General features: G+C 33.6%; 2 protein-coding genes across 4 annotated transcripts in view; one reads left to right on the forward strand and one right to left on the reverse strand.

Moving 5' to 3' along the window:
* Positions 1–5,377: 5,377 nt before the first annotated feature.
* Positions 5,378–13,282, forward strand: LOC147073984 (uncharacterized). Of its 3 annotated transcripts, none has more exons than XM_085944292.1 (3): positions 5,378–5,475; positions 10,070–10,411; positions 11,818–12,776. In XM_085944292.1, exons 2-3 carry the CDS (start codon positions 10,090–10,092, stop codon positions 12,762–12,764), a joined length of 1,269 nt encoding a protein of 422 aa, XP_085800418.1. In that variant the 5' UTR covers positions 5,378–5,475; positions 10,070–10,089; the 3' UTR covers positions 12,765–12,776. The 3 variants fall into 3 exon arrangements, with proteins under 3 accessions (XP_085800418.1, XP_085800419.1, XP_085800417.1); XM_085944293.1 differs by lacking the exon at positions 5,378–5,475 and adding an exon at positions 7,343–7,664; XM_085944291.1 differs by lacking the exon at positions 5,378–5,475 and adding an exon at positions 8,942–9,303 and having other exon boundaries at positions 11,818–13,282.
* Positions 13,283–14,476: 1,194 nt separating this feature from the next.
* The window catches only part of l(2)05287 (WD repeat-containing protein l(2)05287), a 60,219-nt gene continuing 47,128 nt past the window's right edge, over positions 14,477–27,567 (reverse strand). Inside the window, exon 13 of the mRNA XM_085944273.1 lies at positions 14,477–15,739. Coding sequence (XP_085800399.1) covers positions 15,470–15,739 — 270 coding nt within the window. The 3' untranslated portion in view covers positions 14,477–15,469. The remainder of the gene's footprint in view (positions 15,740–27,567) is intronic.

The following is a 27,567-nucleotide window of genomic DNA, read 5'->3' on the forward strand; positions in this document are numbered from 1 at the left end:
AGATATTAATACCAAATGATATAGAGATGTATTTAATACCATTAAGAATCTCACGAATACAGAAGCCAACAAATATAAGGCAGAGCAAAGGGTGGACATAGGTTGTTAAGATCCTATATAAATAGTGCACACTAAACTTTGTCAGCCTTTTTTATTGAACTAATACCCCGTTTACACGTGCATGGATTTACTGCTGACAGTATGTATCATTGCGGCCATAACAAGAAAATGCACGTGTAAACATGTATTATCATGCAAGTTGCAAGATTGCATGCATGAATCAAAAAAGTTTGGAAGCTTCTGAATTTTCACGCGACAGTTGGGATTTGTTCGATATCTGTGCCTGCATAGTTGAACGATAGTGGCGAACCTGCTGGTAAAAAAACGAACTACACCACGCAGACTCATTTTGGGGTTAACCGATTTTTACAACTTGTCAAATAGTATCTACTACAAAATGACAACATCGCGTCGTCTCGCTTACTCTTGAAGAATGAGATTGGCAAGACAGCTATTATCGCAATAGTTTAAAATACACACTATTGCTCCAAGTAAATCCATGCACGTGTACAGGCACTACTACAAGACTACAAATTACAGATAGCGTTGGTTAGTTTTTATAAATCAATTTAACCCTGTACCAAATGAATCAAACCATAATAATTTTGGTATGTATGCTATGGGCGATCCCACAAAAATAGTGCACACTTTTTCATTCATAATTATTTGTTTTTGTTGAATTAAAAATACATATTATGTATGTATGTTATTGGTTAGTTTTTTTAAATTCATTAACCTAACCATGATAACCATGATATGTGTCGCTAAATTTTAAAACCCGCTATAACACTTTTTTGAAATAATTAAGATATATATATCTTTGGATTCGTTATTAAAATCTCTACATGAAAGTTTTATCGCCTCTTTCAAAAGCCGCTACGATTAACTGTCATTTATGAAACAAAATCACTTTGTCTATCAAATCCCGCTATAACACTACTAAAACGTTCAAAAACCTTTTGAGTTCAAAAAGTTTTTATTGATGTTATCAACATAATGAAAGTGTTATAGCGGGTTTTGAAACTCACAGCGACACATATATAAAAAATATTCTTCTATTCACAAAATATCCAAAATTACTTGATTTAATGGCACAATTTTAGATATTTTATGGACGAATATTTCTGACTATTATCTATTATGGCTTAGTTTACACAGGGTTTAATTGAATTTAATAAAACTAACGAACACTATCAGCAATTTGTAGTCTTATTTCAATGAAAACAAATAAGTATGACTGACAAAGTTCAATGTTCACTATTTATGTTGGATCTTAATGTTCTACCTCCACCCTTCGCCACTGGATACTGTTACCAAATGATATAGGGATGACAATGAAGAATATCACGAAGGCAGAAGTATAGAATAAGGTAATAAGCAACAGACTTGTTTTGAAGTACAGTCTACAACCTCTGGCTTCCTTGCAAAAGATAACAGAATAGATGGCCGAGAGACGCATTTCTTGGTGAGCGCTTGACTAATAATGATGTTTTAAAAAAACGTCAAATCCCAATGAAGGGATAATAATAAAATAATATAATAATTCATACCTCAGAGTAATAATATAAAGAGAGTGTGTATTATTCAGCTATATGAAGCCGTGTTCCTTGCATATAACACAGTAGAACCTCAATTTCGTTATTATTAACTTAACTATGAAACGTTATACCATCATGTTGCTTCTCAGTACGGGTACCAAATTTAAACGCAACATAGTTAACCATATTTTCTACTAAATTAACTAAAAATAATTACCACTAACTTTATATTTAACACGAAAACGTTCAGCAATACGTGCTCGCAGTTTTTGAATGAATGGAGTCATTCAAACCAATATTTACCGACGACGTGTACAAAAAAATATTTAATTCAGCGGTAAAAATTCTGTCTTACTCTAACGCATACTGCGGAAAATATAAGAGTGCCGAATGCTTTCTCACTCTCACTTATGGTTCATTTTTGTTCAGGCCTTGATTCAGTCTTTACCGTGCGAAGTGAAATATACCTCCATGTCGTCGGGCGCCCCAACGGTTTCACATTTAGGTCAATATAATATAACATTGTGTCAAAAATAAGTAGACTAATAATTATTAAAAACCCCGTAGTACATACGTAAATAAAATTAAAACTCTTATTTTAACCTAAGTTTGCCATGTGAAGCAAAAACATTTCCAGAAGCACTAATATTAGACTTGATTTGTGAATAAACTTTTAAACTAATTGCCAATGTATAATCATGATTACCCTTTCAATGTGAATTAAGTAGGTATGTAATAATAAACATGTCCGCGACAAACCTATTTCCTTACTAATGTGTTTTAAAGTTTCTAATCTAATAATGAAATAACCATGTCCAATTCACCAAGTTAAAAAAATGTTATGAAGGTGTCCCCAATCTTCTTCTTTTAGTGGCTTATTGGGAGGGTGACAGTACATGTGTACTAATATCAAACGTTGTAAAGTCCACTGAATGTGAAACTGACATAAATGCAATTTTATCATATCTTGTAATAGAAATGAAAATCTTGTAATAAAAAATCACGTATTAAGTTGTATGAGATATGTATATATTTTTAGATGGTTTGTGGTAAAATATTTTTTTCATGCTGCCACACTTCAACTATTCATAATTATTATTAATTGTTTGTTGTATTTTTATCGTGATCCTTGACTTAATAGGTAGGTGATAAAGTTTTTACCTACTTTATTGTATTAATTTACTGTTAAGTGATAATAATTAACTGTATTCGTTGTCAGTGTGTACTTGATAAGTGGGCATAGTGTCCAAAGATGCCGAAAGGCGAAAACTGGATCGCAAAAAACGACTCAAATGAAATAGTAGAAAAGTTAAATCCATTAGAATTTAATTTATTTAATGTTGAATTGAGCGGAACCACCTTAGGTATTAGTAATTATTAAACTAAAGTAAAAAATATATTGAGGTAATAACCTAGTTCATTGAATAGTAAAAGCAATATTACTCTTGATTTTAAGTACATAGACTTGATTAACTACATGGGTAAATTCGCATTACTCCAATACGGCCCTGTCTCACAAGTTACAACATACTGTAACATCAAAAACTGAACTCAGTATCAAGTAAACTCAAAATTTCTGTGTCTTGGCGGCATTTTTCTTCTTAGCTTCGGTGCTCGACCTCTTTCTGGCTTTGTTTGGATCCACAACATCCACTTCTACATCCATTTTATCTAATAATTGTTTAGAAATTAAGGAAACTGATAGGTGCCATCGTTCACCTTTAGCTTGAAAGTAGAACAATGGTGGCCATGACAGGGCGCTAGTTTGTCAATGATTGGCCGGTAGAGACTTTATGGGGTTAGATAAAATACGCTTGTGGACTTTAGTTGGTTTGAAAAAATATTGATCTTTCGAAACGTGATTTCATACATAAACAGTGGACTTCTGCGGGTTTGCAGTATACCATAATGTGCAGATTTGCATACTCTATTAAACGTATATCAAAAGTAATTTTTTTCAATTTGTGGACTTTACGACGTTTGATATCAATCAACACATATTAAGTTTAGATTATTTAAGATAAGAAAATGTTCCAACATGTGATATAAAAATGCACTTGAATTCCTGATAATCAATCCCATAATATTTGTACCAGTAATCAATGTTTTTGTAAAACAATTTTTATTAATTAAGAATTTTAAATAAAAAATAAATTAATACCTAATCATATTGTGTTATTATCATTGTCAGCTGGGATCCTTCAACTGCTGGATAAAGATCTCCTATAGCTCCTTCCACTCTTCTCAGTTCCTAGTATTTTACTGCCATGTACAACCACCAGACTTTATAAGTTCGTCTGATGTTTGTATTATAACAATTACAATAAGTTAGTTGTAATTGTTACAATAAGTGCTATGTTTTAACAGCACCTCTCTTGGCTGTGATAAATTTTAGAACGAGATAGACAGTTGTGACTGTTTAGACGGATTTTTAAAAACTAACCAGCACCATCTGCAAATTCTATTCTTACGTATAACAAAAGCGACCTACACACTCTAAGGTCTCACATAATATTAGATGTGAAACGTGACGATGGGTCGAGGGAAGTGGCATGTCCTTGCGCTTGCCCTATATGCCGATGGTAGAGCATTACAGGATCAAGTAAGTAAGGGCGACACATTGCCTAAAGTAGTAACTGACAATAAATTTACTACCCTGAGTGCCAATAATTCTGAGTCCGCCACTGTGTAGTAAATAAAGATTACATTTTAAATATAGACAGGAACATAATATAATATAAACGTTATATTGCAGTTGTCCATTTATATAAGACTGTAAAGCAAAGGTTAGCAACCTTTTTGCCATGGAGAGTGCGATACAAATTTCGAAAATTGTCAAGGGCACATATTAGTAAAGATATATTTTTTGACCAATTAAAAACTTAAAAATATTAGGTAGGTGTCGCGTCAGCACATTATATATATTATTTATATATACATACTAAACAAAATTCCATGCTCTTCAAAATGTAAAAAAAAATTTAGGTATGATTTGTAAACATAGTTGTTTTATAATCGAGGATAAAACATTACCTATTCAATGTATTTTCAATTAATATTAATGGTCATAACACCTTATAAAATTATTTCTTTGTCGATACATGCGTTAAACTTTCAATATTTTAATAAATGTGGTAAAAATATTCAATAAACTTTCCATTGAAATTTGCAATTGGCACGTAATTTTGGAGAAATAGCAACAGATATACATTATATTATATTTACAATGGATTAACCTTTTCTCCGTCAGGAAAATTTTACTATGGGGATACCTGTAGGTCAACTGTTTTTGAAATAAAATAAATCACAATTGAAAATATTTGTGAAAACTAAATCAACATGATGCTCAAGTTTTCGATGAACATTTTCACACTAAAACGATAAATATTCTTTTGAAAATATATATAAACAGATGACGTTTAAATATTATTATCTCAAGACACATTATAAGTTTATCTGTCACTCAAAAAACTTTCTCTGTCGCATTCACATGCCGGTTTTGTTCAGGTCTTGCAAAATGTTGCCTACAATCCCAACCATTTTCAAAGTTTAATTTAATTTTATAATAATCTAAAGACATCATCCCTATTTGCTTTTGTCCGTACACTACTGTATATACCACTACCACAATCTGTATATTCAGATAGTGCCAGAGTTTTGTATCACTGCTATACCATTAACAAATGCACATTTCTATTTATCTGTGTTTCAATGTTTGTTTTTCACAATCTCCAGATAATGAAATTTGTTATATTATACTGCACTTTTAATAATTTATTGCTATACAGAAGTATCATAGTTCAGTGTTCTCATACGACAAGGAACAAGTCCATTTTAAATTACAAATTGAATTTGTTTTGAATGAAAAAGTTCAAAAGTAAGTAACTATACAATTTTAAATTTTTAAATGACTAATAATTGAGACTACTATTTGCAAACACGGCTTATTCCAATATTATTGAAAAGTTAACCTTGAATGACATTATGTAAAGAAAAATACACTTTAAATGAATTTTTAGACAGTAGCCTCGAACCTGGCTTTATTACATACAAAATAACGCGAAACTTTCAAATGTGGCTTATTTCACAAACATTTAGTTTCAAAGACGGCTCGTTTCACGTTAGCCAATAGGAGTTCAGCTTTTGGATCATGTGATTAACAGTTTAGGATCATGTGATTAACATATTATTGGTCGCATACTAAGTAATTCAAATTGTTAATTTGCAGAAACGGCTCAATCCAACTTTCGCTTTCAAACCCTTCTTGATACAATGTAAATAGATTCTTTATTAATATTGAATTGAATAAGTTTTCGCTTATTTTCTATTTCAAATGTAGATACTTCACTATAATTGAACTAAGAAACCAAACAAATTAGTCTGTAAAACAGTTTATTGCATTTTGCTGCAAATTATGTTTTTGGGAATGAGTCGTGTTTGTTGTAATTTGATTCCAGTTATTTTTAAGGTTTCTTCATATGGGCTTTAACTACAACAAATATTATGCTTTATGCAATAAATTTTAGTGTTAAAACAATATTAATTGATTTGATAGCCAGAGTGAAATTAATATTTTATAATTTGGCAGATTGAAATTGAAACAAACAGCTATTTTGTTTTCACATTTCATTACAAATTCTCAACCTCAACTCAACTCATTTCTTGCGCAACCTATTAGGTCCATGCTCTGGCTCAAACACAAATTGAAAAACAATATGACACGTGTACTTGCCAGACCCAGGATTCGAACCTGGGACCCACACCCCCGACGCGTTAGCCGCTCGGCCATCGTGATTCGTGGGGCCGTCTGCAAATTACCATACCATTTTCAGTGTGCATCAGTGTTGCCATCTTTTTGTAATCGAATTATAGTACGCGGTCCAAGAAATTATAGTATTTAGCGGGATTTCGGCAAAAATTATAATACGCGTTGTTATTTGGTTTCTCACAAAAAAAAGGAGAATTTATGAAATTCCGAGGTTATTCTTTTGGGTAGCTTTAGATTAGTTAACGGCTTTTTTTTAACTCTTTCGAGAATTTTTTTTCTCAGCTCGTCAAATTTTCTTCTATTACTAAATTATAGTATTTTGCATGAATTTATAGTGCGGAAATATCGAAATTTTATTATTTTATTATTATGTACTTATTTTGTAATGTTAAAATTAAATCTTTAAGATGAAAATACATTATCTCCGATATTCAAAATTATAATATTTTTGGTGTACTATACCCTTTTAAAATCGTACGCGAACCAAAAATATAGTACAGAATATAGTAGGTACTATAATTAATTATAGTACGGTTGGGAACACTGGTGTGCTTGACTGGATAGCCAGATGAACTTTTTTAAATTTAGTGCTGTTTCCTTTTTGTCCTGGGTAGGTAGATATCAAAACATATTTTAATCATCCTACAGCCTACAAACTTATCTAGAGAATGAGATTGGGGTGCCACTGCCGAAAACTACCCAATCACGAACTCGTAACTGGCAAAATATGACATTCGAAAGACGTTTTTCAATATGGCGTCCTATTGTAATTCGTAGTTCCATTTTTGACCATTCTCCAGATAAGTTTGTAGGTCTGTATTTTACATAATGACAATGTGCCTAAATCTTGAAATTTCACAAATTGGAAAACACCATAAAAAATACATTAAATATATCAGTAGACTGATATTCAATTTTATCATTTTCTGATCAAAATATCCTATACACGGAAATTTAGTTAGATATTGCAACACTGCTTTTAGCTGTCAAAACAAAAACATTCTTTTGTAGTCAAAACAGCGACACGTATTATGTAATCTAGGTACAGTGTTTAGGGGGCGAGTAGGGATGGCGAAATAAAAAATATCGATTGTCGGTATTCTATCACAAGAAAGTATTGATGTCGAAAGAAGAGTATGGGATCTGATGTTGTCGTCTACGAGAGCTTTTTTCTTTCATGCCCAACAGAAAAAAAAATTATAGCGAGCACACGTGACAGAAGTGAAAACTTAAAATAATTATGTTAGGTATCCAATTTCAAAATCTTCCCAGAAATAGCGACAAAGGACTATTCACAAGTAGTACCTTATCTATCCATGATATCATTTGAATCTGAATAATAATTATATCGAAGAAAATAAAAATAACTCCTTGACCGATTCGGCGTCGAATGGGACAAACCACTCCTACAAATTCTGGTACCTGCTTAAATAGAACTTGTCTAGATCTAATGCTAATCAGATAATGTAGATGCTAATTATTATTGTATGCCCTTTATTAATTACTTTTCTTCTCAAAGACCCACATTCTCCATTTATTTTGTAAACGGGAACAGACATAAAACATCAAATAATAATACAATTCAAACCATTACACACTAGTTATAGGTAATAGGTATAATGTTTGATACTTTTACGGTTGTTTTTATCGTAATAGATTCTTGAGTTTCTACCGCGTGTACGTCTATTTCCTTGTTTCCACGACGTTTCGGGCTCGTTGCAATAATATATTATTTGTTTGGTTATCATTTAGGTAGGTACTCGACATGTTGGGCTCAATTATTAAAAAAATGTTATTATGCATCTCGACATAATATTAGGTAAGTAAGTAATGTTTTAAAAAACTTATTTTATTAATGTGGTCGAATGCTAATAAATTTAGGTACCTATCGTAAAATTAGGTGAAATAGTAAAGACAATAATATCCAATTTTTGGGATTTTCAATTAAATTCAAATATCGTAATAGGATACATACAATGCAGTAGGAAGAAAGAAAAAAGTTATTTAAAACCTGGAAACTGAGTTCCGATTTTTGATTCGGTGGAAGCTAACCTGTGCTAGCTCTATGCCTCAATGCAGGGGGGGGGGGTAACAGGGTTAAAGAAGGAACCTAATTTTATTACAATATGTTTTCACTGGAACCGAACCTTTAAAAAAATCGGTGTGTATCGTAATGGTAGTGCGTTTGGCTGATAACCGAAAAATCGGTGGTTTGAATCCAATCGAGTGCGCTTATTTTTGTGTGAAAAAATAAATTATGTGTTACTTGTCACACGCCAAAAATACACTCTGATCTGATTTTCCAAACGCGCCTAAAGAAGTACCTATAACTTAAAAAATGGGGTTCTAACAATTCTGATTCTAAAAGCCGATGTACCTATTTCCGATACAATACCTGCAGCGCAGTATTTTTTTTTTTAATTAACATGGAGTAGGTAGTTTGCGTAATAAAGTCCTTAAAAATCTTGATAGGAAACACGGAGTACCTATCCATAAAAGGCTTTTAGGAAAAATAGCCCCCAGTAAAGAATATTCGGTCAAAAATTATCAATACTTTTTGAACATCCCTAAGGGCGGGTCACTGACCCTCAAACCAGCTTTATTGTGACAGCAGGAGTTTGGAGGTCGAAATCAATCTCAAATTCTCAAATTTTACGAAGACGGAAGCGCTGTCACCGTCTGATTGTTTGCGAAATGTATTAAAAACGAAATAACTTTTACCTAAATGAAGTATAATCGAGTTAAGATAGTAAATAACTCGCTAATAGAATGTTTTTCTGTAAACGTAAGGACCTATTCGAAAAGAAATACGAAACTAAACTAGAACGTCAAATTTGCAGTGTTCTGTTTACATAATTTACGACTTTGTTGCATTTAATATTACTTTATAATAGTCAACATTAATTTTGAATAATACGTAGATCTTTGTTTGTGTTGGTGAGTTATTTTAAATTATAAAACAAAACTTATAAAATCATACCTAATTTTTCTAATGCACGATAGGTACTTAATGACTAGGTATTGTTTATGTGAATCATTTCGTTTGTTTTGATCGTTTCCATATTATTGTCTTACATCTTACATACTTGAACTGTACTAGACAACCCTTTCACAGGAACCTTTGAAAATTTCAGGGAGCCTTTTCCTGGGTGACACATTATGTTACCTACACAAAACGGAAAAATTGCAAACATTTTCACTTTACGTTTGGCTTCATGTTGATTGGACAGTGGATAAAGCACTTGCCTGACAAGCGAAAAATGTGTTTGAATCCCACTCAATTCAAGATTTTTTCTAGGACTAATTGTTATAAAAATATTTTCAAAGAATGCTACATTGTATTCACAGATTTTGTTTTTACGAGAAATGGACGTTAGCCACTTGCTCAACCTATTAGGTCATACTCTGACTAAAAACACAGATTTAAAAACAATATGTGTATTTGCCAGACCCAGGATTCGAACCTGGGACCCATGACATTATATATCGATGCTTAAGCTGCTCGGTCATTGTAGGGTAATCTACTAACCCACTAAAACTTTAAATTCTCTCCATCTTACTGTATATTGAACATTTTTGGAAACATAAAGTCTATGTGGGTTGGTTCCTTTTTGCCCATAAACATTCGATAGGTACTTCTGTAGGTATGTATATTATAGGTACCTATAATATGTACAATAAAATAACTTTGTCTTATAATTAGGTGAATTCAGCTAAGCCATCATGAAGATTTGCACCAAATCGTTTGATAATGAGGATATTGAAAAGATGGTGAGGAACCATTTAAAAATCAATGAAGAAGACGAAATTGTCTTAGAGAAGGTCGACATCCGTTTCGCTAGCGAGGGACTGACTGGGTTCCAGGCCGAATATTTCAAGATGGATGCCACTGTGTCGTTCAGAGGTAAACGAACTGAAGTTTTCTTCTTCATCAAGTCCTTACCATGCGACAAGGAAAAGGCCAAGAAGTTCACGGAGGCCGGTTACTTTCACAAGGAGATCAACATTTACAACGCCATTTTTCCTCAATTCAGGAAGTACCAAAGTAAGTTTTTCTGTCGATCAAATTGAGTTATCACACACAAAATGCCCATTTGCATCATAATTTTTATGATCCGAACCTATTATACGTAGAAATAGGGTATTTGTGAAAATATTGTATAATTTAACCATAGTTACCGCAATGGGCATGATTTACCCCAGATCATAATCTAGGGAAAGGTAGAGTGCAGCAGAGGCATGGGCTGAAGATTCTCTTGGCTATGCAACCTTTGTAAGTGGTTCATTTTCCAAAGCGTTGGAAAAGTGAAATACCATTTTTACTCCTATTATGTAGGTGTCCACCATCTATCATCATAATATGGGCTTTTTTAGCCCAGGGCCACCAAATTGGTAAGGGCCAAAAAATTTATGAAAACACTTTGTGACAGATAGATTAGCTGCCCTCGCGAAAGTGACTGACAATAAAAAACGTAAATCTCAGGATATCATTACAGCCAAAGTTGTATCCATTTCTAACAGTAGCGAAGGGTGGAGGTAGGATGTTAAGATCTGACATAAATATTGCACACTAAACTTTCTCAGTCATGCGTGTTTGTTTTCATTGAACTAAGACTACAATTTGGAGACAGTGTACGTTAGTTTTTAAAATTCGAATAAACCCTGCGTAAACCTAGCCATAATAGATAACAGTAAAAAACTATTCATTTATCTTTGAAATATTTAAAATTATGCCATTAAATCATACATAATTTTGGATATTTTATAGATAATGGAATATTTTTTATCTATTATGGTTTACCAACATCATCTCGTGGGTATTCTGCGAAAAAGAACCAAGTCAAAATTTTGCTGTTTTGACTTAATGATGAGGTAATCTTATTAAGAGTAAGCTCTATAGTCTACAAAAACACACACAGTCATATCTATAAAACTGGCGAAGATAATTTATGTTATAAGTCAAAAAGACACATCTATTCAGAGAAAAGGCACTAAAGGGACTTAGTGCATTTGCTTCTCTCATTCTCAGGCTGTATTCACACACACATTCATACTCAAAGCAATATCGCAGAAAAGAATTTGCCTTTTATATATATAAAAAAAGCTAAGACCGTCCAAACTTTCAAACTCGATTATCTCAAAACTAGTAATTTTGACTTAATGCTGATTCGCAGAATACCCACGACTGTAATATGTATTCTTGATTCAACGAAGTATGCACTATTTTTGTCGGGATCGCCCATGGCATAGCAAAACTGTTATCGTTTGGTTTAAGTAGGTTTTAATTGATTTTTAAAAACTACCCTGCACATTGTAGTCTTGGTTCAATGAAAATAAATACGTATGACTGAAAAAAATTAATGTGCACTATTTATGTCGGATCTTAACAGTCTACCTCCACCCTGATTCCTAATTTCAATATAATTGACACATATTATTTTTTATTTCCAGAATTTCACAACTACATGATGCCGTGCCTCCACTCATCGCACACTGATATCGTTTTTGAAGACTTAAACAAAAAAGGATATGCAGTAACTGACGCTCGAAAAACTTTTGACAATCAACACTGCATCGTAGCTCTTAAAAGCTTAGCCCAGTTTCACGCGGCGTCTATTATTTTAGAGGAAACTAAAAAAGCAACAATCGCTTACGAATACAACATTGAAGATGTTTTTAAAGATGTCTTGACGAAATGCGGATACAGTTATGACGGTTGGTATATTGTATGCATGAAAGCAGCATTGGAGGCAGCTAGCGAGTCACAAAAATATGGAAAGAACTCCGAACATTATTCACAAGTAAAAGAAAAATGGAGTCAAGTATTCAGAGATGCCGTAGCACTATCGAAACCTTCGAAAACAACACGCAACGTTCTTTGTCACAGAGATTTGTGGGCTAATAACCTGATGTTTCGATCGGACGACAATAATACTCCGATTCATTGCATTTTTGTCGATTTTCAAGTCAGTCTCTGCATGCCGCCTGCAGCTGATGTTGTCAGTCTTTTATATTTGAATCTTTTGAGTTGTCAAAGGAAAGAGTCGTTCAACGATTTGATTCGTTATTATTACATGCATCTGAGTCAAGAGTTGGATCAGCATCAAATCAATGTTGAGACAATTTTTCCGTGGGACTTGTTCAAGGAAGATTGTGAAGTGTTCAAGAAATGGGGACTTATACAATGCATCTGTCTTCACCAGTTGGGACTGATGGAGCCGAAGTATGCCCAGCGGCTTCTGCATAATCCTGTTGACTATGAAAGAATAATTAACTTTACCAGGAATGAGGAAATACTTTATAAAGTTAAGAATGATCCTATATATAAACAGAGATATCTCGATTCAGTTGATGATTTAATACGACTGTATATTGTAAAAGAGAATTTAAATGTTTAGATCTTAACGTGACATTGTTTGTAATATTGTATAGTTTATATAAGTCGCTTAGTCGCTAAACCCATTCTAGAGGTTTTTTTGAGTTCTGAATAAATCAGGAAAAACTCTTTTATGCATTTACGATGATGTTGATGCTAGTCGTGGTGACGTTTGTATAGCGATTTAAACGTTTGCTAAAAATCATAGTTTGAATATCGACATCTGATTGGTCGGCTACGTAGAACGGAACACAGCAGAATTTAAAACTCACACCTCGGTAAGTTGGTAGACCTATCGATATAGCACATACGTACATTCAAAACTAATTTGAAAGCCCTGAGCGGGTTTGGTGACTAAGATAACTCATATTACTTGTTAGAAATTAAAAATGATATTAATCACGAATGTGATAATTGTTATTCAAGGAATACAATATAATATGTACATACCATTAAAATTAATATTTATTATTGTCAAACTTGTGAATAAAAAAGACAAAAATATAGTAAATAATATATTGTAGTTGACAGTCTGTGTTTATTTTGTACTTTTATTTATTCTCTTCTTCTTTAATCATTTCCGTCCCGTAGTTGGAATATATTATGGCAACACATGGCATGGCGCCCCTGAGGATACCTGTCGCTCGCCAGTTTTCTTGTGCCATTCCACGGTCATGCCAGCAATTAACCGGATGTATGCCACAACAAATCCGTGAATGCAAGGCCGGCCATAGAAAATGAGCATGTATACATGCTGTACTTTACACTCACTACACTAGCCCCGGTCGGTTGTTTTAAATAAATTAATATATTGTACACAATATACTGCCATCTCTTGTAATCATGGTGACATTCTTAACCTGTATTACAATTCTTTATGATATATTTCTAAATAATGATGTTTTATTTATAAGGTTTTATTTTTTCATAGAAATTTGTGGCCCGCCGGGTACCACCATTCTAATATCTCCCCGCATTTAAAGGGTTAATAAGCAATAATTGAAGTAATATGTATGCACCGGTGACAAATTTGAATTCTACATAACTATTTTCAATATTCCGTAAATGATTTATTCATGTTTATTAATGTTTTAATGAAGACAAGTCAGGTGAAAAGTATTTTTGTGATATTAAAACTGTTCCTTAGTCATTTTTTAAATTATATGTCACCTGTACTCCTTTTAATCCTTAGCAGCACAATTTTAATCAATTATGGATATTGTCATAAAATATATTCACAAATATATTATATGCCTGAGATATTAAAAGCAAACAAAGAACGATATGATCTTATTAGGAAAAAATAAAACTTTACTCACAAAACGAGACAAAATATTCTTCTTCTTCGACCATGTCCGATCCTAATAGGATCATATGGGCCTCCACAGAGTAGAGGTTTGTATTGACAGATTTTGTTTTTCACGAGAAATGGATGTCAGCCACTTGCTCAACCAATTAGGTCCATACCCTGTACCCACAAATTGGAAAACAATATGTGTACTTGCCAGACCCAGGATTCGAACCTGGGACCCACGGCGTTATAGTCCAACGCTTAAGCCGCGCGGCCACCAATATTCATTCCTATTAATTACTCCAGCAGGTCAGAAATAATACCAACCTTTATACCCCGTTTACACATGCATGGATGTACTGTGCACAGTAAGAAAATGTATGGGGAAGCACGTATTATCCTGCAGTTGGCAAGATTGCGTGCATAAATCAAACAAGATTGGAAGATTCCAAATTGTGATGTTTCAATGCGCGCAAGTAAGATTATTTTCGATCTGCGCCTGCGCAGTAGAGCAATAGGGGCGAATATGCCGGTAGAAAAACGAACTACTCATTTTGAGCTCTGATTTTCAATACGACCTGTCGGATAGTAGTATAAAATGACAACCTCGGGTCACGCTTACTCTTGAAGAATGAGATTGGAGCGATAGTCAGCACTTTTACGTGTAAACAGTTGTCATGATAGTTTAAAATAAGCACAATTGCCGACAGTAATTCCATGCATGTGTACAGGCGCTATAATAATAAAAACAAAATGGAACCATCTTAACATTAAGTTTACTTTAAAAGAGGATATTAAATAATATGTTATTGCTAACAAATGAAAGTTTCCATGTCTTCAGATATTGGTAAATTGTTAAAAAATCAGGAATTTCACGCTAATTTTAATAAGGTAATACATGAATTATTATGAGTTTCTCATCAATTATGGTTTTATTATTTTTGAATTTATTCTTGGATATTAATTTCAAGCTGTTCTAATGGATTTTATTCAGTGATGTATTAGCTGCTATGTTGTGTGATTTTGCAATCAGATACTCGGCAAACTGAAAATTGCTGTCATTTTCTATTATTGGTGAAACAACATTGACATTGTGTCTGTGACAATTATTTCTAGAGTTAGCAACACTGTTCAAAAGGATTTGATGCAATTTTGTTTCTTTTTTCAAACCCTCCTTTTGTAATTGTTTCGACACATTCAAAAATCACACATAACAAATTTAATATTGCAATCTCATGGAATAAAAGCGTATTGACCAGGAAACCTCAATATGACACATATTATCAATATGTAAAATGGAATTGTGATACTAACACAATTAATAACCACCAGAAATAATTCAATTTTGTTTATTGTCATTCATAACTGTCAAAATATTCAACATACCATTCTCACTTACATTTATAATTGTCACACATTTTTAATGTCATTTAAATTCACGTTTCGCCATCCCCGAGCAAAACACTCGCCCAGTCTATAGATTCTCTCTGAAGTTTTTTAACACTGACAACAGGTTCACTTTTGCTAATTTTAATGTTTCCGTTGGCAGTGATAATATTTTGTGAGTCTTCATCGAGGGTGTGGGTCTTTTCTTCTTTTGTGTGAACTTTGAAGGACGGCCGACCGGATCCGGAAAGTGCTCTAAGAACTGCGCTGCACACGGCTTTGAGACTTGGCTGCGCGTGTGACGGTGTGGATAACAGCAACTGAAAAAAAAATATATATTGAGGGTGCTAAGCCAAAAGAGATTAGGTACTTAAACAATTAAATCAGTCTGTTTGGACTTTTAAGTGTTACTGTTTATCAATACAATAGCGTTATTAGTTCACGGTACTCGACTGTGCTGTAGAATACTGGTCAAGACCTGAACAAAAATGAACCATAAGTGCGAGTGAGTAAGCATTCGGCACGCTTATATCTCCGCTCTATGCGTTAGAGTAAGATAGAATTCCTTCGGCTGATTACATGCATTTAAAAACTGCGAGCACGTGTTGCTGAAATTTATTGTTTATGTGTTAAATACAAAGTTAATTTTTAATAGAACATAAATATGGTTAACTACTATGTTGCGCTTAAATTTGGTGGTCGTACTGAGAAGCAATACGATGGTATAACATTATGTTGATAATAATAAAATCGTTGTTCTACTGTTCGTTATACGCTAGAAACGCGGCTTCATTTTGCTTAAAAATAGGCCCTCTCTATATACCATTAATCTGAGGTACTGGTTGAGTAGCACTGATATTTATAAACAATGTTATGTAGTAATCAGTTACGTGCAATTCATATTTTTCTTTTCACAGTCAAAGAGATCCAGGGTTACATTTCAATTTAAAGATAGACTGACAGTTATTATTAACATTCAAATGATTTAACTTACACGTTAAACAAGACCAGGGCAAAATGTTTGAATGAAAACTCATCATAATTACTATCTCGGTCTTGCAAGATGTAATCTAAATTATGTCTAAAAAGGAAGAAACCTACTTTTCAACATTAAACAATAAGAAAATGGTGTCAACAGAGGGAAACTGCAATAAACAAAACACTTAGATTACAACATTACCAACTAATTTTGAGTAGGGCTTTGTTATGTCCTATGAATAATTTTATTTGAGGCCTTGCCCATATTAGTCTTGGGGCATTTTGTTATCCTGTGGGATTTTGAATGAGGAAATTAAATAATTACATGAAATACATTTATTATAATGCATAACGGGGTGTTTTACTTGAATTCAAGATGGAGTCCACTCAAGCCATTGATAAAAAAATCAATCATTGTGGTAGACTTTTTTGTTTACAATGAATACATAAACATAAAATGTCATAAATTTTTTGGTATCTTTTATCGTTAAAAAGCTATAACAAGCCAAACTTGAACATGCATAACCGATTGTAAAACATTGCTTATGCTCATGGTTAATCTGTAAAAAAAATGTATATGTCATAATGATGCTACAACCTTTTTTTCGATTTAGAAATAAACATTGCATGACCACTTAAAATATTTTAATACAATATAAGAATAGTTTATAAATGTTCATGGTTTATAGAACTTTAACGAATTATTCTTTCGTTAAGTACGTAATTATATACTATATTTGGTAGACTTTCCATTGGAATTTACAATTTACTTATAATTCATTATGACATGGTTAGTCGCAACGGTTAAGCATTTAACTACTGTGCAGCTTTCAAAAATACTTGTTGCTTAAAAGTCATTTCAGTCACGGCCCCACGATGGCCCAGGCTTCGGCCTATAACGTCGTGGGTCTCAAGTTTGAATTCTCGGTCTGGCAAATACACATATTGTTTTTCAATTTGTGTTTGAGTCAGAGAATAGGCCTAATACGTTGGGCAAGTGGCTAACATCCATTTCTAGTAAAAACAAAAATCTGTTAATACAAACCTCCACTCTGTGGAGGCCTATATGATCATATTAGGATCGGACATGGTAAAAAAAAAGAAGACATTTGCTCTTTTTTATGCATAATCAATAATATCCCAAAATTATGTGTAAAACAGGAGATTGAATTGAAATATATTAAAGAGTCTTATTATGCACTATTTCTATTATAACATATTTTGAAGAATAAGTTGGAAAACTGCAAAGATTTTAACATTGCTAAGTTGGCATTTCCGAAAGCCTAACTCGAGCAATGGCTACCACTTATTGATATTAGTTGTGTTTACGCTATTTAATCACAATTATAATAATTTACACAGTAAAAGTATGGAGTTCATTTCACATGAATTAAAACACAAGTATATCTAATCCCATCATCATCTATCTGCCAAGGAAAATATCTTGTGTGTGTAAATGTATTATTTCCTCAATAATTAATGAAGTCATTCAAATGGTCAGAATGTCTCCTAAAACCACCCAATATTTTTTTTTCATGCTTACAATATATTATAATGTGCACATAAAATTCAAACTATTTTTCAATGCATAATGCAAATGACAACTATTGTCATTTGTTTTATTCAACTCTCATTGACTTCAAAATAATGTTTTTAAAATTGGAATTGGGCAAAAACCCATGTTCATTTTAGGCTTCAATTAATATGTACTATTACAGTACTGGTTGGCAATACTGACTAATAATTACACACAATAAGGTGCAAATACTAAAATGATGCTCTATTAATTTTGATGCCTAATCTCAACTGTTCTAGAGGTAGTTCTATTAACGTATACCTATTGTAATTATTATTATATAGGAGACTTTACACCAGCAGTAAATAACCAATGTGTGTTAGTAATGATGAGACAAGACGTGTTGCCAAATGCACAAAATTGCCTAAGTAGTCAATGAAATGCATCCAAAAAAGGGGAGTTCAAATTTAACAATAAATAAACGTGTAGTCCTTGTAAACGAAAAAATGGTGAAAGGGTTTGTATACTTGTTAATAATTTTAACAGTAAAATGATAGTGGCCGAATGAAAAGATGTCGACGTTAAGTTAGCCTTAACAAGTGAACACAAACATAATGGGAAGTGTGTTACCTTCTGGTTGTGGTTGTAAGTAAATAAGTACGATTCTAGAGTATGAATAAATATGGGATAAACTTAAACATGTGTTAAGGAAGTTATTATTTTAAAAATGTACGTCTGTATCAAACGTCATAATATGTAGGTATTAATTAAAGTTTATCACGTAAAACGCGATATTTGAAGACAATTTAGGGGGGGTTTGTATTTCTTGCGTTTAATGTCTTGCCCTTCATGTTATGACTGGCTTTCGCAATTCTATATTTTTAATCCGTTCTGCTGTGTTTCTTAACTAAGGCATTCTAATAATAGTAATAAACTTATTTTTCTCACTCTCTACAAATCGGCAACGTAATGTTGAACATTGCTTAATTAAGGTGACGCAAGTATGACTATGCATTTGGCCCTAAGTGTGTATTGTTGTCGGAGAAAAGGAAGAACATAACAAACTTCCATTAAAAAAACTATGTGTATTTCACCCAGCTAACGAGATTCAAAATTGGGAATCACAAGTGAAATATAATAGGGTAGTATTTAACAAAAATGTATCGGTGACTATCTTCTTCATGCGACATCACAATTTAAACTGCTCTTCCTTTATCATAAACATACGCACAGAGTTGAGATCGGCTATAATCAGAAAATCTAACAATAAAGATTACGAATTGAAAATATTAAATTGGCGTCTCAAAAGCGTTGAAAAAAGCTCTCATATGCGATTACGAAATATTTTTTTTTTGAGATCAAATCCCGCAGTCAACACGTAGTTATTACGCCGTGGCCGTGAAACGCAAAAGAAATAGTTCTTAATTTATCCCAAAGGATTCATAATAAGGTTTTATGGAATAGTATTAGGAGGTCATTTGAAAACAAGACCTATATTATTTTACAGAATTACAGAATTTACAAGGGTTCACAATGAATGAACAAGTCATTTCCGGGATGAATGACTATGTTATATAGTTATAAATCGTTTCATGAAACCTAGAAACCTAACATTTGAAGTGGGGTTGTATTATATTTCGACAATAGTTTCAAAAATAGTGTAAATATAAATATTTATTATTTTATTCGAATGTTGATGGTCCGAAAAACATTTTTTGATTTTTTTGTGGTCCATGGTAATGTAAATAATGTAAAACATTGATTTAGAGCAGCGATACTCAACCTGCGGCCCTTTAAGCTTTTATGAGCGGCCCGAAACACATTTATTATCAGGAATTTCGTATATCTTGAGATTCGTTTCGACTTTGACGCACAGATAGTGACACCCGAAGAGGATTTTATAAGAATGTTGGTATTGCACACGATTAATTTAAAAAACACGCATAATTTTTAAAATCTCAAAATTGTTTTGTAAATAAGGGGGGGTTTCATGATTTTTTTCGTCACACCAGTAGTGATGCGGCCCGCGTTATTTTACAAATATATGTATGTGGCCCGAAGAAAAAAAAGGTTTAGTATCATTGATTTAGAGTGACCCAAGACTCCAAGGGCCAAGACCCAAGACGTGTTGCGCCTACGACAACTGAAGTGTGGAGTACGATCATGTTTACGTGTGTGTTTGAACATGTACCGAACCGGAAAAAATAACCGTTTTTCCGGATTTTATTCAGTTCCGGTTCAGTTATGTAGAGTTTACAATGGAAAAATTAATTCTAAAATCGATTTACTCAATTTAGCCATCAGGTTAAATTTGATTCTCCCTTTTCTGGAGAATCGAATGATACGGATGCAGTAAGAGAACATTAAATTATGAAAGATCGGCGACACGATAATAAGGAACAAAGCATCACAAGGGTTATTAGCCCGATTATGAGCGCGTTGGATTTGTGGGAGGTGTTGGACAGAAGTTCCGTAACCCTTTGGATGCCTAGAACTTCCATTATACTGACGATTGTTGATTAAAAAAATACCTAAAACAAGTTGTAGTTTTAGGAACGTAAATATTGAAATATCTCAATCAGTACGATTTTTTAAAAACTGTTTTAGAATCATCAATCGTGGTATTTAAATTGTAGTGGGTATGCAATATTCAACGTATGTATTATGAATTATGATGTTAATTCGAGCGACCCTCAAGCCGCATCATCGCTACAAGGGCGATCTAAATGCTTTACGGTTGACATGGCAGTAAGGCAGTATAAGTGGCATTAGTTACGCCACTGGAAATCTCCGTGACTAACATCCTGAATGTGTGTGTGAAAAAACAAGGAGGCCGACGGGTCAAAATACTCAACAGTTCAGCCCCAATTATTGGATGGAGTTTCTGCGAAAATCAGTTAAATATACCTACACATAGATCATAGATGTGTAGGTACAGTATTAAATTAATATACCTAGCACCCTGCAGCCGAAATTCAATAACTAAGGCATAACAGTAAACATTAATTAGTGATTAATACGGAATACTCGAAAGTTTGAAATCGAGGTCGTGATCGAGATATCTCGTCTCAAGAATTCTCTAGAATTAATTTTTCCGAAATTTCGAGAACTCTCATTTCTCGAGAATTCCAGAAATTGTTACTGGGCAAAAATAATAAACGGAAAACGAAACCTGCCAACTGCAATTATTGGAGTATTAAAAAGGCATAAAGTTTTTTAAAGAAGCTCTTGACTGATTCCGAACGTATTTTTAAATGTCAGTTTAAAACAATTTTGCTGGAAAAGCTATAAAAGGCTGTTGGTTTTCATTCTGAACGGATTATCATAAAATAAATTTTCCGATGAATTGATTGTTATGTATGTATTACTTACTCCGCAAAATCTTTGGACCCACATTGGAAAATGGGAACTACAGAATAAAAATGAACCACGAGTTGGAAGAGCTGATTGAACAGCAAACAATCATAAGATACTATAAGTCCCAAAGACTACGATGGGCGGGACATCTGGAGAGAATGCCTGAAGTTAGAGCGCCAACGATCATGACGAAGTGGCTACCCCAACGGAAGATACCCAGAGGCCGTCCAAGAAGGAGATGGGCTGACGCCGTAGAAGTGGCCTGGCTTCATAATAGGAAGACCCGGTAACTGGAGAAGTGTGGCGAGAGACCGGAGTGAGTGGAGAGCGGTTGTGGAGGAGGCCAAATCCCACTCCGGGATGTAGCGCCGTGGAAGAAGAAGTATTTATTACTTACTATAGTTATATTTTGTAACATTTTAATTAAATCAATAATGAGCTCGCAATAGATTTTTGGGTTTCCACCGCGTATACTTCTTCCTTGTTTCCTCGACATTTCGGGCTCGTTGCAGAGGCCATTATCAACATTGCATTCATACCACATATCTATCAGCGAGCCCGAAACGTCAAGAAAAGAAGGAAGAAGTACACGCGGTGGAAACCTAAAAATGTATTACGATAAAAAAACAACAACTGTGAAAGTCTCATTACAGTAATGAGCTGTTTGTATGGTGCTATTTTTCGGCGTAACACCGTTTAAATGGTAAATACAAACACAAACATGTAGGTACATCAGCCTCGTTGCGTTGTCAGCCTACGTGGCGATTATCACAATTCTCCACCGATGTGGATCTGTACAGAATTACCATGTTACTCTTTATGTCCTCCTCTAGAACAGATTAGAGTTCCGAAATAGGTTCAGCATTTTTGTCTCAGCTAAATTTATTTTCTGGCCATTTTAAGCGGTGAACATTAAATAATAATATTATTGTAAATAATAGGTCGAGTGAGTGAGTTTAATCACCGATCCGACCGATTGGTCAGGCTTACTTGGTGTTTGAGAAATCTAGTAGCACACCTAGAAAGTATTTAATAAGTAACTGATTAATGAACTCTGAGCTTCTTGGTGAAGTCGGTAACCGGACAAAACAGAACATGAAAAAACAGAACAGTCAGGGAAAATTAAAACATCCATTATTGTCGTATCTATTTATTAATTAAATGCGTATAATACTTAAGTTTATAAAATAAATATATATAATTTCTGCATGTTGACAATTCGGCGTAAAAACCTCAACTTATCTCTAACTAACTCCACAGAATTATTAAACTAATTATTTCGTTGTACCTACCTAGTCATCCAATCATTTTGAACATATTGTATTGATGAAGACGATATAGGTAGGTATACATAGCTTGCCGGCAACGAGTTGAGACGTTTAATTGAGGCTTTCCAGTGATTAGAAATGCAGAAATTATATAATTTGATTTTATACGACGTATTGAAAATCTGTGTTATTAAAAATCTATACAACGTATAGATATACTTACGACAATTTCAATATTAAATGTTATATTTTTCCTGAAATGTAATAGTTCTCTTTATTTGTGTTCTGTTTCTTTATGTTCTGTTTATTCATGGAACCACTTTATTCAATTGTTATGAAAGATAATAAAGTCGATACGCTTTTTAAAATCATTACAACGACCCACAATAGCCAAACACATCACAGAAACATCCTGACTTAGAAAGTCACATATTTATAATAATATTGTGACGTCACCAGGAATCAAAGCCGGAACCCCTGATCTGAGAAGCCATTTTCTTATGCATTGAATTATGAGCGTCATCGCAATACGATCAATGACATTATTAATGGACAACGCACTCAATGCAGTAGCTAGCAATTAAATTCGCGCATAGCGACATTCGCACATGTATAGGTAGACGTCACGCAATTTCCATTATGCGATATCACGCATCGGGAATTTATAGCAATATCACCTTTATTGTTATGGCGTTAGAACAGTGTTTCTAGTGCCAATGTTCATTTGAGCGAACTCGTTCGAACCGAACCATTCGGCAGACCCGACAAAAACCATTGGGAATTTATAGCAATATCACCTTTATTGTAATGGCGTTAGAACAGATTATGCCATTCGACAGACCCGACAAAAAAGTGAGTGTCATTTTTTTTCCAGATGTTTCGTCCATATTAACGCCATTGAATACGATACAGTATATTATTTAGGTACTTACATATTATTATCATATATTAGGTATATCTATTTACCACGAAAAACACGAGGAATTTGGGGAACCCAATAAATTGTCCATGTCATCAAGATCGCACGACTGAAGTATCATGCAATGAATTGTTACACACCGGAGAAGAAATTTGGAATGGAAAACGATTCTTGAGAAGCCAAACCCACCACGGGATGTAGAGCCACAAACACACGAAAAGGCACCCGGCAAGTAGATACAATCTTGTCCAAATTATTTACAGCTACCATTCAGGACTTATTCAGGTAACTTAGCCGTGATGACTAAGGAATCTGAGTGCCTGAGTTTTGCTAATGATAGATAATAGTCTTATCGCAAGAATCTGAAGACTTCCAAAGCAGAATGCATTAATTTATATTTAATTTGACACTTTTGAGTGTGTGCATTGGTACAGGAAAAGATATTTAGAAGCAAGCAATTCAAAAGATTGACATCTAGGTAGATAGCAAGATATATAGAGTTTTAGAAAGAATAGGTATATTAATTCGTTTTTTGGATTATTTATGCTAAAGATTCTTTCTAATCGCAGTATAGTCTGATGCAATCGTCCAGTGCGTCCTAGTTAGATGCAACCAATTACTATAACGCCTCTCGAAAACACACCATGTCTGTTGCGTTTACGTTGCAATTTGTCGAAAGCGTTTAAGGAGAAGCGAAATACGTGCAGACAGAAAGAAAAATGCCACATACTCTCAAGACAAATACTTTGCTTTCTTTTTAGCATTAACCGAACCCTAACCATCTTATTTGAACACAAAAATAGTGGGAAGTGCGTTACCTGTTGGGTGTAGTTGTAAGAAGGTACAATTCTCGAGTGTCTCTCCAAAATATACCTAAACTACGAAGATTGTCCAAGAATTAAAGACCTTTATTCATTTTTGGGGACATTGAGGGGAGAGGAAGGAGGCCCTCAACTGGTGACGTTTTGTTGAAGAAAATCAATGATAAAGTTCGTGACGATCGCCGTCTAACAGTCCGTGAGCTCGCAATTTTGATTGCAGACGTCAGTAAGTCTACCATACAAACGACTTTGAGGGGAAAATTGGGGTATGCAAAGGTGTGCTCATTGGGTGCCCAAAATGCTGACGGAAGCTCACAAACAAAATCGTAAGCTTTTGGACTCATTCAAATGGGATGTCCTCCGTCATCCTGCTCATAACCCCGACCTGGCGCTGAGTTATTTTCTTCTTTTTCTTCACGCGAAGCAACATTTGGCCGGAAAATGACCGACGAGGACGTGGAGGAAGAGATGAGAACAATTTTAAGGTCGGCGGGGCCGGAGTTCTACTAGCTAGGGAATCGAGAACCTAGTACCACGGCTCACCAAGTGCATCGATCGTAACGGGGACTACGTCAAAAACAGTTGAGATAATATGTATCTAAAATTTCGTATGCTTTTTTGTAAAAAATAAAATTTTCTGATTTTTTAAATAAGTAATAAAGGTCTTTAATTTTTGGACAACCTCGTATTATGATTTGGTTTAAGCAGGGCTTAATTGATTGTTAAAAACAAACCAACACCATCTGTAAATTGTAGCATTAGTTCAATAAAAACAAAAACGTATGACTAACAAAGTTTAATGTACACTATTTATGTCGGATCTTAACAGCCTACCTCCACCTTCGCCGCTGCTAAATAGTACCAATTAAAATAATATTATAACTAATAAATAAAATAATAATTAAGTGTTTGTCATTTTTTATTTCTTAGTATCACGTCCAAACATCGGTAAATAATAGGTAGGTACTAAAAATAACGTGATTATATTAATTAAATATGTAAAGATTTACTTATTATATATTTATTGTTTGAATCTTTAGCTTGATCTAAGTATATAAATAATTAGGTATGTATTTATGCCCAATTAAGATCTTCTAATCAAGGTAATTAAAAAAACATAACCAAGTTTTTAATAGTTAACCTTATAGTATTGAATTTTGTAAAGATTTGGTTAACCACAGCAAATAAGTGAACTTCGTCAAGGTAATTAAAGAAAGTTATCGCGAATGACCAAAACATTTTCCAATTATTATCGTTTGATAATCAAAATTAATTAAAACATAATTGTTATTACAAAAATCTTAATTGGGCACATTATCTAAATATTAAAAAAAAAACAATACCTACGATACAGTTAAAATATCAAAATTATAATATAAGATTAATAATAGTTTCTCAGTGCTCGGAATGTTTGCGACTCTACCGGACCGGAACGACGGATAGTATTAATTTGTTACAATTGCACTTCGATCAGCTTAATTATCTGAGAGCATTAATAATATTATTATATTAAATTTAACCTAATATTTGAACATGGATTTTTGGTAGGAGCATACTGATAAACGAACACATGCCCATGGCTTCTAAAACGGCCATTTTAACTAGAAGATCCCTTATAGATTTTATCTATGAGATAATTCTAAGACTATGACCGATTCAGTGGCGAAGGGTGGAGGAAGGCTGTGTAGATTCGACATAAATAATGCACACTAAACTTTGTCAGTAATACTTCTTTGTTTTCATTAAACTAAGAATACTAATAATTGGAGATGTTATTGGTTAGTCTTTTTTTAAATTAAATTAAAACCTGCCTAACCAAACCATAATTGTAGCGAGGTCCGACAAAAATAATGCACACTTTGACAGTCATACTATTTTTCTCCACTTAACTAAAAATATAATTATTTGGAGATGGTTTTTAAAATTCGATTAAACCCTGATCAACCAAACCATAATATATGGAAGAATATTTTTAATTTAATATATATTATGGTTTGGTTTAGCAGGGGTTAATTAAATAAAATTTAAAAAACGAACCAATACTATCAGAAATTTGTATTCTTAGTTCAATGAAAACAAATGAGGATGATTGACAAAGTTTGGTTTGTAATATTTATGTTGAATCTCCAAAGCATTCTCCACCCTTCGCCACCGATGACCATTTATTATGAAATATTTATTTATCAAAAAAAGTTGTCCTCAAATAATAACATTTAGTTTTTGTATTAAATACTAACTTACAAGTTTGTTTTTAATATTTAGTATCTGAATATTTAAGTAAGTATTCCGTTACGTCATATTTTCCATATCGATAACTGATATTTTGACATTTTCCGACTCTCTTATATGGACGTTTACAATATTATTTACATCTGGTAAACGCGCTGGACATGGCCATTCAAACAGTGATCGCAGAGGGATTTCAATAGCTTTTCAGAACTCAAACAATAGAACCTGCATTTCCTCAACTAAAGTTGTGATGCAAAACATGAAAACAACTAACTGTTGGATAAATGTTGCAAATGCTGGTAGCTCCATTTTCTGTTGAGAACTTTATCAGTATACCTGCCGCCCACATCAAACTAACACGGAGGGACGAGTAGTACACAGATAAACAGGTAGAGATACCTAGATTTACCGCTGATCACTGCCCGCGAAATAATCTGCAATCCCTAGCCTATGTGAATGTACGATTGAAACGGTTTAAGTACACGAGCAAAATCGTTAACTCGCCGACTCCCACAAACCACCTGACCATCGATTTCGAGTCGAACTAGAGTTGGGTTTCGGGAATTCTCGAGAAATTTTCGAGATTTTCTATCCCAAATCTCGAGAATTGAAATTTTTAACATTTCGGGAAATCCCGGATCTAGAGAATCTTTTCCCGTTATTCTGGATTTCTTTATTATCAAATTAACAACGATTTTATATATGAAAAAAAGTGGACACAAAACGTTCAGAGATTGATCGGGGCATTTAACACAATTAAGCCAACGTCGACTCAAAATGAGCGCAATTTTTGCAACATCAGGGAATTTTGTGTCTCAAAAGCATACGCGATTGACAGTCTGTGTTTTTTAAATTCTATTTTAATAAGTAATGTTTTGAATTATTTTTGTTTTCCTATTTCTATTTTGTTTGTTTTCTTACATAAATAAATTTATATACGAGCATACTCGCAGACTCCTGACTCTTCGGTCGTAAGGACAAGTCGCTACCAGACTGAGCTGACTTGGCAGAAAAAATAGGATGCCTCCACCAAAAGCAGGCATACATATATGTTTTGACC

Source organism: Rhyacophila brunnea, unplaced genomic scaffold (genome assembly GCF_057557595.1).
Source record: "Rhyacophila brunnea isolate RB1 unplaced genomic scaffold, BYU_Rbru_1.0 scaffold_17, whole genome shotgun sequence".
Taxonomy (NCBI): Eukaryota; Metazoa; Arthropoda; class Insecta; order Trichoptera; family Rhyacophilidae; genus Rhyacophila; species Rhyacophila brunnea.